Genomic DNA, 11,754 nt, shown 5'->3' on the forward strand with positions numbered 1-11,754 from the left:
TCCACAGCATGTCTTTATCCTGTCTTCCTTCTCTCACCCCAACCGGTCGCAGCAGATGGCCCCGCCCCTCCCTGAGCCTGGTTCTGCTGGAGGTTTCTTCCTGTTAAAAGGGAGTTTTTCCTTCCAACTGTCGCCAAAGTGCTGCTCATAGGGGGTCACATGATTGTTGGGTTTTTCTCTGTATCTATGAAGCGCCTTGAGGTGACTTTTGTTGTGATTTGGCGCTATATAAATAAAATTGAATTGAATTGAATTGACAGTCTCGGTCGTTGTGTCCTTGGGCAAGACACTTCACCCGTTGCCTGCTGGTGGTGGTCAGAGGGCCCGGTGGCGCCAGTGTCCGGCAGCCTCGCCTCTGTCAGTGCACCCCAGGGCAGCTGTGGCTACAATGTAGCTGCCATCACCAGTGTGTGAATGTGTGTGTGAATGGGTGGATGTGTAAAGCGCTTTGGGGTCCTTAGTGACTAAGTAAAGCGCTATATAAATACAGACCATTTACCATTTAGAAATGCTGCCATGTTCTGTCAGTTACTCTGGGAATGTTACTGTTGAAATGCTTCTGAATGCAGCGCATTTTTAAAATAAAAGTGTATTATATATTATTATACAGATTATTTCATATAGATTTTCTGCTATTTTGCAATGCATTCAAGCAGATGAGGACTCTTTTTTTGGAGACTTTTCTGGTCTTGTTAACTATAAAGAGAGAGCTACACCTTTTAATATGATGTTTTTTCTGTTTTTGACTATCATGACTATTTACATTTTAGATTCTAACTGAAGGCATCAAAACTATGAATGAACACATATGTATGTATTAAACAAAAAGTGTGAAATAACATGAAAAAACATGTTTTATATTTTAGATTCTTCAAAATAGCCGCCCTGTTGCTTTGACTACTGCTTTGCACGCTCTTGGCATTCTCTCGATGAGCTTCATGAGGTCGTCACCTGAAATGGTTTCCAACAGTCTTGAAGGAGTTCCCAGAGATGCTGAGCACCTGTTGGCCCTTTTGCCTTCACTCTGCAGTCCATCTCATCCCAAACCATCTCCACTGGAATTAGGTCTGGTGACGGGAGGCCAGGCTATGTGGCGCAGCACTCCATCACTCTTCTTCTTGGTCAGGATGCTGTGGTAGCTATGATGGTTCAGTGTGCCTTCAATGTTGAAGGCACAGTGTGTCAACAGTGTCACCAGCAAAGCACCATCATAATAACATTCCTCCTCCTCCGTGCTTCATGATGGGAGCCATGCATGTAGAGATCATCCATTTCCCCGTTTCTGTGTCACACAGGTGGAACCAAAGAGCTCAAATTTGGACTCATCAGACCAAAGCACAGATGTCCACAGGTCTAATATCCATTTCTTGTGTTTCTTGGCCCAAACAAATCTCTTCTACTTGTTGCTTTTCCTTAGTCGTGGTTTCTCAGCAGCTATTTGACCATAAAGGCCTGATTCACACAGTCTGCTCTGAACAGCTGATGTAGAGATGTGTCTGCTACTGGAACTCTGTGTGGCATTAATCTGAGGTGCCGTTAACTTGTGATTTCTGAGGCTGGTGACTCGGAAGAACGTATCCTCAGCAGCAGAGGGACTCTGGGTCTTCCTTTCCTGCAGCGGTCCTCATGTGAGCCAGTTTTGTCATAGTGCTTGATGGTTTTTGCGACTGCACTTGGGGACATATTCAAAGTTTTAGCAATTTTTCGACTCACTGACCTTCAGTTGTTAAAGTGATGATGGACTGTCCTTTTTTTACGTAGCTGATTGGTTCTTGCCATAATATGAATTCTAACAGTTGTCAAATACAACACAACTGATGGTCCCAGCTCCATTAAGAAGGCAACAACTAAACCCTCACAAGGCACACCTGTGAAGTGAAATCGAGTTCAGGTGACTACGTCATGAAGCTCACTGAGAGAAGGCCAAGGGTTTGTACCGCTGTCAACAAAGCAAAGGGCAGCTACTTTCAGAAATCTAAAATATAAGACATATTTAGAGTTATTCATCAATTGTTTCTTTGCTACATAATTCCATATATCTTGCTTCATATAGTTGATGTCTTTGGTATGTATCTACAATGTAGAAAGTAATACAAATAAAGAAAAAACAATAAATGAGAAAATATAGCAGATCCCGGGAATAACATCGGAGATCTCTGTCCAGAAGAGCGCAGTCCTGGGAACAGCTAAGATACTGCGCAGGACCCTCAAGCTCCCAGGCCTCTGGTAGAGGACCCGAGCTTGAAGGATAAACCGCCCGCAGGGGCGTGCTGGGTGTTTTTTTTTTTTTTTGTATATATATATATATATATATATATATATATATATATATCCTCAGATACTCAACTAATCAAAGTGATGTCATGACAAAAATGAATGACCAACAAAACATTTTTTCTCCTTCATTTCTGTCAAACACAGCTGTATGAGACGTTTCTCGCGGTTAGTATCATGGTTGCTAGGCAACCTGAACAGCGCTACGTAGGCTAGACCGTCCCATTTCACAAGCCTCTCACTTCCGCACTTCTCGTACTTATAGTATGCACCGTACGTAGTACGCGTAGTGCGCGTACTTCAAGCGTGCAGACCCTGAATTGGGACACAGCCAGAGACTAAATACACATAAGAGATGATCAAGGGAAGTAGAAACACATGAGGGGGAACAGCTGATACACATGAACCTAATGACAGGACAGGGAAAGTGAAACTACATACACTGACATTAGACACAGACTTTCAAAGTAAAACAGGAAACATGGGGATTAGACGTGACCTGAACTGAACATAACCACACACACATGACACATGACAGGTAGACGCATGAACCAGGAGGAGATGACATAAACAACTAAGAAACAAAGGACTGAACTGCAACCTTGAAATTAACTAGATGAACTAAACTAGGGCACAAATGAATACCAAAATATATAAAAACTCAAACACTGGACCCAGCCCATGACAAAAAATGAATGTACTCCCTAAACTTTTTGGAATGTAAAGTATCACACAGATTTTCTCCATGAAGTTATTATTGTACTTAACACATGTGAGTAATAAGCGTCAAACTAAGAGTGAATTGCTTATGAGAGTGAGCCTACTGGACAGTTTCAACTACGCCTTTTTCTTTGTAACTCAACTTCAAAAGCCAGGATTCTGGGGTTGCCTCAGTACTGTTAATGCTGAGTCCGTGTTTTGAGGGTACCATTCAATAAAACTTGATGTTGAGCCATCTGTTTGTTTAAAAATTACTGAAATCATTGATCTGAATTCACATTTTTACCCAAATTTGAGCCAGCACACCGGGCTTCTCTGAGAAGTCAGAAATTAATCACCTTTATTATAAAATAGTAGATTTGACTAGAACATAATTGTTCAGTATTTAGCACGTTGCTTCAGAGAAAGGAGGCTATCTGATTGAATTGCCCGGTCAGCTGGGACCTCTCTGCATGGAGTTTGCATCTCCCTGTGCCTGTGTGGGTTCATATGCGTGTTAGGTTAATTGCTGATTCTAAATTGGCTATGGATGTGAGGTATATAAATTTCAAAGAAAACAGCAAGTTGACTGTTATTCTAAACCATTATGAGTCATCATTAATTTGTTGTCTCCTCCTGCAGAGTAGTTCACCCGCCGTGTCTTCGTGCAACGCAGAAACAGTAAATGGATGGTCTCTGCATGCATGGTTTCCATCATGAAGCATGGAGGAGGAGGATTGTTGTTATGATGTTATGAACACACAGTGAGCCAGCATGGCTAACACAAAATCTTGCAGCAACATGCCATCCTGGTTTGCGTTTAGTTGGACCATCATTTATTTTTGAAAAGGTCAGTGACCCCAAACAGGCCGTGTACGTGTTATTTGACCAAGAATCGAATTTGAGTCCTTCAAGACTTTTGGAAAACATTACAGATGACGACCTCATGGAGCTCATCAAGAATGTCAATGTGTGTGTGTGTGTGTGTGTGTGTGTGTGTGTGTGCATGTTCTCTCTATTTTTATATTATAATAATAAATGAACCAGTGTTTTAATATTATTTTAATCAAACTTGAATCAAGATAAATGGTGTACTTTTGTAAGGGATGTAATTATTTTTACATCTGTGTACAGTGTGAAATTCTTAAAATAAAAAAATAGGTTATAAGGTGAAAAAAACTTGATGCAGTCTAGCAATACATTTTTTATATAATAATGTAATACCAGCCAGGTTTTCTTTTTTCAACTAGAGCATTAAAATGTCTATAGCACACTGGATTAGTGTATCCTGTATCACTTTGAAATTCCTTGATGTCTTGGTTCCCAACATTAAAAAAGTATTTGGTGTATTATTAAAACAGGAAAATAGTCATTTACAACCTCAGCAAAAAGCTAACTGACTAAGCTATAACCATTTCTGTACTGAAATAAACAGAGAAATTTTACAATGCACAAGTTCACTGGTTTCTCCAGCTTCTCACTCTGAAGCCAATAACTGTATCTTTAGTTTTCATGAAAAAGTTTACATAAATATACAGCTGTAATTTTTCATTTTGACAGATAAAGCTAAAACCTTGAGTAATAACTGATTGTAATTTGGTGGTTTTCAAGCATGGGAGGTGGAGATACTGTATACCTGTATACTGGTGTTGTGGGCAACATGGGGAAATGCCTCAACTACTAATAAGTCACAGGTTAGCTGACCTGCTGCTGCTGTTCTGAGCTTTACTTCTTTATTCAGCTGAATTGAATTATACAGTTTATAAGCTGATATTTGATGAGCCACGATGGCTATTCTTCAGCTCCGAGTCAGTATAAAGCTTTCAAATCATTAAATTGGACTTTAGCAAGAATCATAATATTAGATTGAAATCAAGAAGCAAGTCATGCTGAAATGCATCTAGGCCAGGCATTCTCATAGTGAAGAGTGCTGCGGCTCACTTAAAACCACAGTGTTTTAATGCTTTGATGTCATCAACAAAATATGTGGCATATTGTCTAAAGTCTTAGATTTTGTCTTAAATCTTCACACTAATCAAAATATAAGAGAAAGTAATGTATTTTCTTTGAAACTTTATCCAAAAATGATCAACAATACAGACTGTTGGCTATAAACAGCTAATGCAAGCCAGTGATATGCAGAGTGTTAAATGGGAATAAATGATCCAGGTGCTTATTGGGACAGTTGCTTTGAAACATGGTCTAAATTAACTGCAATTTCATTAAAAACTATATGCACCAAATACCCAGTCGAAATTCATCTAAAAGAATTATTTCAACAAATCAGGTTTTAAAGCCTTTTGCCCGGGAGTTACTTCTCTCACATAACTCCAGAATAATCCTCCATATAAACGTGAACATAAACTGCAGTGCTGTAAATTATATTGAAATTTTCATTTTATCAAATGTCAATGTTTGCTGAAAAGTCCCATCTTTTTACATCACAGTCACAACTTTATGGATAACACATGACAGTGGGTTAAACTTTTACCTTTGGCTGCCATCAGTGACGGTGGGCTCCATGGTGATGTTCTCCTCAGGATTGAAAAAAGGCCGCAGAGAGCCGTACCACATGTTGACCAGCGTGAGCTTATGGAAACCTGCACATGTGATAAAATACGATGGCAAAGGTTTGTCAGGTTGAACCAAGAAAAAGAACATGTTTTGTTTTTGCTTGCTTGAAGAGCAAGACAGGGAAGATGGTTTTTGTAGCAATCTCCAACCATTGTTATGGAGATCCTGCATCTTCTGATGTGGGACTGAAATACAGTCTAGGATGGTTGGCGTCTCTGTTTCAGGTCCACAGAAACTCGATCCTCTGAATACTTCCTGCAGCTTCTGCTGCTGCACCACCAATTCTACGAACAGGAGTAAAAAGGTTTAGATACATTATTCATCATTTTAATGCTTATAGTACATATTACAACTCGTGTTATATTCATTTAGTAACACACGTTTACACTTTTTCAGTAGCAGGTTTAAACCAAAGTCTCAAAACAATGACAATAATGTGAATTACAAAGACTGAAAACATCTTAGCAGAAAGCTAAGATACAGAGGTGGGAAGTAATGAAGTACAAATACTTTGTTACTGCATGTCAGCAGCACTTTCAGTTATCTGTACTTTACATGAATATTATTTTTTCTGACAACTTTTTACTTTTACTCCCAACATTTTTAACACAGATCTGTACTTTCTACTCCTTACATTTTCAAAGCAGGCCCGTTACTTCAGGCTCAGCAGTATCATTTATAGCGTTTATACTTAGCAGGTAAAACTGGGCCGAGTGCATGTGTCCATATGTTGTAGTCGAGCTTCTAGAGGAATAAACATGAGTAATGTTTCTACACAACGTAACATTTGTACACATTTTCACCCAGCCCAACAAACATCAGCAAACACACAAACTGTTTGTGTGCAGTTAATATCACATATAGTATAATCTTACAATAAAATATTAGTCATTCTCCCTGTGAATAATACGTTTTGCTTTCTTACTTTGAGTACATTTCAGAGACTGTACCTTTTCACTTTTACTTGAGTAAAGAAGTAGAATCAGTACTGCAACTTTTACTGGAGTATTTTTTAACTCAAGTATCTGTACTTCTACATAAATACAAAAATGTCTGTACCTTTGCCACCTCAGCAAGATAGAACATCTTCCGTAGCAACATTATTTCTATACTGCACCAAACCAGGACTTTAATCTAATAATAGACAGTTTCTTGTTGCAGAGGTGCTTCAAGCTTTATAAGTTTTACAATTTTGTATTTTTACATAACTCAAACATCATCAGAAATTTAAAAAAGTCCTGAAAGCAAATAAAACAAACCAGACAAAGAAATGAGACCAGAATATTAGATTGTAATTATTACATATCTGTGAGTGGGAGATCACATTTGCGGCCTTTTGCTTTTAGTATCAGTGACTTTCAGACTAAATATTATGTTATTATTAATGTTATTATTAGTGATAAGTTCAAACTAAAGATGTCACCCAGAAGCTACACAGTTGCCATTTTCTTAATAATTTTTCCACCAGAACTCTGAAGTGATAACAGGAAACTGAACACGACCTTGTGTTGTGAGGTTTTGTTGTCATGTAGTTTTGTCTCAGACTCTCTATAATTCAATTACAATTCAATTCAATTAATTACACAAACTCACAACAGTCACCTTGAGGTGCTTTATATTGTAAGGTAGACCCTACAATAATACACACAGGGAAAAACTGGGGGGGTCATATGATTGTTGGGTTGGGGGTCAGCTGCTTTATGGTGTGGGTAATAAAGTTCAGAGAATTTGTTAGTGACCATGTTTACATTTGGCTCAGTGAAGTTTGGACTTTACTCTCATATTTTATTTTTTATTTTCTCCATGTTTTATTTTTCAAGGCTAAGAGTGAGCATTGTTTACATGCTTATTGTTTTTCCATCGTGTTTTTTAATTGCTACGACCAATGCTGCATTCATGTGTTCATCCAGTCAGTATATATTAAAAAAATACTATGTTATTTTATCCCAAGACCCAGACCGCATGCAGTGTTTGTTATTGATTCTTTGGAATTGAACTGAATTGTATTCAGTCTGAGAGCATCTGAGTTTTGTTACTTATGTTTCTAGTTTTGGTTCTTGTTTGCTTTCATCTCTGTTCCATTTTTCATGTCCAGTCTGTCTTTGTCTCGTCTCTGTGTCCTGCCTCCATCTGTCTGATCTGTGCTTTGTCCTTTTTCTTCCCAGTCTGTCATGTCTCCATCACTGTTTATTCCCCAGTTGGTTAAATCAAATGAAGAATTGAATTTATTTCTTCTCCTCATATACAAGGTCTTGAATATTCATGTCCCATCACAACTTAAACACCTCACAGTACCTTATCGCCCCAACAGAGCACTTCCCCCTCAGACTGCATCCTATTTGTGGTTCCTGGGTTTTTAAAAGGAGAACAGGAAACAGCTGTCATGCCATCAGCTGTCAGGACCCCTGTCTTGTAGAACCAATTCCCAATCTGGATTCAGGAAACAGACCATATTTCTACGTTTAAGATTAGGCTTTAAATTTTCCTTTAAAAAAAAAAAAAAGCTTATAGTTATGCCTGGATCAGGTGACCTTGAATACATCCTTAGTGATGGTGCAATAAGCCTAGGCTGCTGTCGGCTTCCCATGATGCACCGAGTCTTTCTCCTTCACTCACCTCTTTTCACTACCTCTCTGTGTTTATCCACCACTTTGCATTCAATTGTTTGTTATAATTAATCCCTGGCTCTCTTTAACAGTCTGTGTTCTGTCCTGCTCTTTCTCCTCATCCCAAACCGATCGTGGCAGATGTCTGTCCCCCAGTTCTTTCTTCCTGTTTTTCACCTGATTGTTGGGGTTTTCTCTGTATTTTCGTAGGGTCGTTAATATAAAGCAACCTTACAATATAAAGCGTCTTGAGGAGATTGTTGTGATCTGATGATAGTAGATGACAGCAACGGACAGGCTGTAACAGGCTGAGCGAGTTAAAATGATGTCACTCTGCAGTGATTCTTCATATTCTTCTTTTCCATTGTCAGCCAGTGCTTGTTCGTGGGTGGGGGGGTCATCTGATTGTTGGAGGCTTCTCTGTATGGGACTTAATCCAGTCTCATCCTTGTCTTTGGACTTACTGTAAGACTTTGTTTTGATGGTGTTGATTTATAGCGGGCCAATAGTGATTTGATTGGTAATGTTATTTTAATGGAGAAAGACAGAATATAAATTAAATATCTATATGAATACAGATCCATCCATAGACAGACATGCAGCCAAGTGATACACCCAGCATATCTACACAGCAAAAACTCCAGAGTTAAATTAACACTGGAGAGTGTCTATATGGGTCCACACCTCTGAGTGTTAAATTAACACTTTTGACAGTGTTATATGTTTAAAAGTAACCTAGTCAGTTTTGAAGATTAACAATGGCTAACACTGAGCAGTGCTGATCTTCTAACACTGGAAAATAACTCAAAATGTTAGAAATATTCCAGTGTTAGAAAATCAGCACTGCTCAGTTTCCTCAGATATTGTGTCATATTAAGTTAGTGTCACATAGTGAAGAAAGGTGAAAAATTACTATACAAAGTGACCATCAGCAGACGAGAAGGCATATACTTAACTTTAAAATAAACACAGGTACACAGGTGTGCATTGTTTGTTTGTGGAGAATTTGTTAAAGCAGTAGCCAATCAGCTTTAATTGTCATAGTTGCACTGAGGACATCAAAATCCACAGGACAATGGCAGATTTTACCATTTGAGCAGTGCAATAAGGAAGTGTCTAACAGATCAGTTTAAACATCGTTTGGATACAGTTTAATCCATCAGTGTCTGAATAATAACAGTGGATTTCATTAAAAACCATCCTTATAGCTCAAATGATACTTGTCAACTGAACTGGCTGCAGTTCCTAAACAGCTAATTCAATAGTTTTGTTAAACAGTGTCTTATGATCCATGTTCATGAATACACGCTGGAAAAAAGGTCTACGATCTTAAAATTAAAGCTAAGATACATTCTGCAGTTAGTCATAGTATATCATTTTGTTAAACGTGTATTTGATTATCAGTACAAAACTCCTTTTTATGTTCTATTATTGTGTTTCTGTCATCACTGGTGAATAGATCTCATCTTTCTGAAGGTCATTTGTTACATAATTGCATTTTTTCAGAAGCTTTCTAAAACTGCTTGATGATGAAGCCAGAGCCTGTATCTGTTATACCTTTGTGTCCAAATTCCTCTGCTCTATTTTCACATTTAAGCCATTCTAATGTGTGTGTGTGTGTGTCAGAGAGAGAGATAGACTCACTGATGTTGGGGCTGCGGATGGTTAGGTGATTGGTCTCTGCCATTAAGCGAGGGCTCAGGCTGGTCACCATGTGGTCAATGCGTTTGACCACATCCATGGGGCCGTTCACCACCTCAAACACAGACCACGAGCAGGTTAGCAGCAGTGACACGTGCCCACTATGGCCTGCTCACGGCAGTCATCAAACCAAAGAAGGCAGATCTCAAAATGGCCATTCATACAGTACTTTTATCCTCTTAACTGTTTCCCACACTGTTGCAGCAGAACTGGGCACGTACACACCTCAGTGGATGGGCCTATAATGCAGCGCACAATCAGAGATTTCCTGTTGTCTGTATTGAAAACCTGCATTCTGATTTCAATTTGCCCATTGAAGAACTGAGCCTTGGAGACAGCTGGGAGCAGAGCAAGAGAGGGAGGTTTATGGATGAGCACATGCACAGCTTTTTTAAATGGCTCATCATTGAGTCTGCGTTGAGTTGGCCTTGGAGCACTGCGAGTTCTGAGGGGGAAGGGAGGCAAAGTGCTGAGAGAAACACTTGTCATAAGGCAACCTTTATACAGATCCATACACATCAATAGTGCAGAAGCAGAGGAGGAAAAAATAACAGAGTCTGGTGACAGAGATGAGGGAAAACACAGTGCAGCGAGTGTGAACAGGGTTACATGGATGCTTTTACTCAATAATTAGAGAAAATTTGGGAAAATCTGGATGACTAAGCAATGACTTGGAGGCAGACTTTAAATTTATCAGCTCTGTTCTTCATCACTGAAGCTGATGTTGAGCTCTTGGAACAACACAAACCATAGAAGCATACTGTCCTCTGGTGGATTTGAAGGAAAATAACACCTATGTTCCTACAAAACCAGTCACTGGAGCGTAAGTGGGACAACAGCCTTTCTCTTGGTCCTCACACTTCCTCACATCTTTTGATACTGAGCAGTGATTAGACCAGTGCTCTCTTCACCAAATTATAAAGGTTGGGCAAAGCCAATCTAACATGTAGCATCTTTTATTTAGCATCTGACGAAGAAAAGAAACATCACCAATCCTGGATCAATCAAGAGTCAGCTGTCTCATTCTGGAAAGTGCAGCAGGCAGGGAACCACTTGTACAATTAATTAGTTCTCAAAGTTTAAAAAGTTATTTTAGCATAAAGCAGCTTCGCAAATTAGGGAATGTAGTCACAGGTGTTTACGTAGCAGTGAGGTTGTAATGCCTGGGTCCTGAAAGTGTGGCCCATGGACCATCAATATAAATATAATATGATGACCATAAATAATAGAAAGTGTACCAACAGTTATGAGATTCAGCAAAGCATAGTGACATCTAGAACAATTTCTACACGTCTTTAGTACATTTCAGTTTTCAGGTACAAGCACTCTCCTTTCTTGCCATTATCCCCTCGTTGAACCTGGGATTGGGTCATGTGACATGGACTGGGTTTTATAGCACTTTTCTACTCTGAGCACTCAAAGATTGTACGAAAGCTGCCTCATTCACATAAGCACTTTTTTTTTTTTACTTGAGTCCTTTCTATACTCTGACGGATGCATCGGGTTAGTACCCTGCCCGAGGACAATTGGCACGTAGGGGCTTAAGTTCCAGTGCCATTTAGCAGCGTTATGGCTTGAGTGTAAACATTCCTCCTCATTCGTTCTGTCCTGGCAGCCGCACATGGCAGCTTGTTATTAAGGTGGCTGGTTCCCCTGCTGTCCTCCTGGCTGCAGATGCGTAACGTTTGCTGTCTGTCCTACAGATTCAGGAGGTTAAACTAGCTGAATGAGCTACCTTCCTGAGGACCAAATGGTTCCATCAGATGTGTTTCTACTTCCAGGAGGTGATGCTCCAACTCAGGATGCAAGGGTAGACGTTCCTGAGCACCCAGGGTGGGAGTTTGAAGCCCTTTAATCATCTGAGGTACTCATCAGGACTATATCCCTGAAACTAATTTTA

General features: G+C 39.4%; 1 protein-coding gene across 1 annotated transcript in view; it reads right to left on the reverse strand.

Moving 5' to 3' along the window:
* LOC101481282 (adhesion G protein-coupled receptor D2) overlaps positions 1 to 9,899 on the reverse strand; it is a 42,480-nt gene extending 32,581 nt beyond the window's left edge. The window contains exons 1-3 of the mRNA XM_024804398.2: positions 9,798 to 9,899; positions 5,697 to 5,831; positions 5,465 to 5,573 (exon numbers count right to left, since the gene is read on the reverse strand). Of these exons, the coding sequence (XP_024660166.1) occupies positions 5,465 to 5,573; positions 5,697 to 5,831; positions 9,798 to 9,894 (341 nt within the window). The 5' untranslated portion in view covers positions 9,895 to 9,899. The remainder of the gene's footprint in view (positions 1 to 5,464; positions 5,574 to 5,696; positions 5,832 to 9,797) is intronic.
* Between the last annotated feature and the right edge of the window lie 1,855 nt (positions 9,900 to 11,754).

Source organism: Maylandia zebra, linkage group LG12 (assembly GCF_041146795.1).
Source record: "Maylandia zebra isolate NMK-2024a linkage group LG12, Mzebra_GT3a, whole genome shotgun sequence".
In the NCBI taxonomy this organism is placed as follows: Eukaryota; Metazoa; Chordata; class Actinopteri; order Cichliformes; family Cichlidae; genus Maylandia; species Maylandia zebra.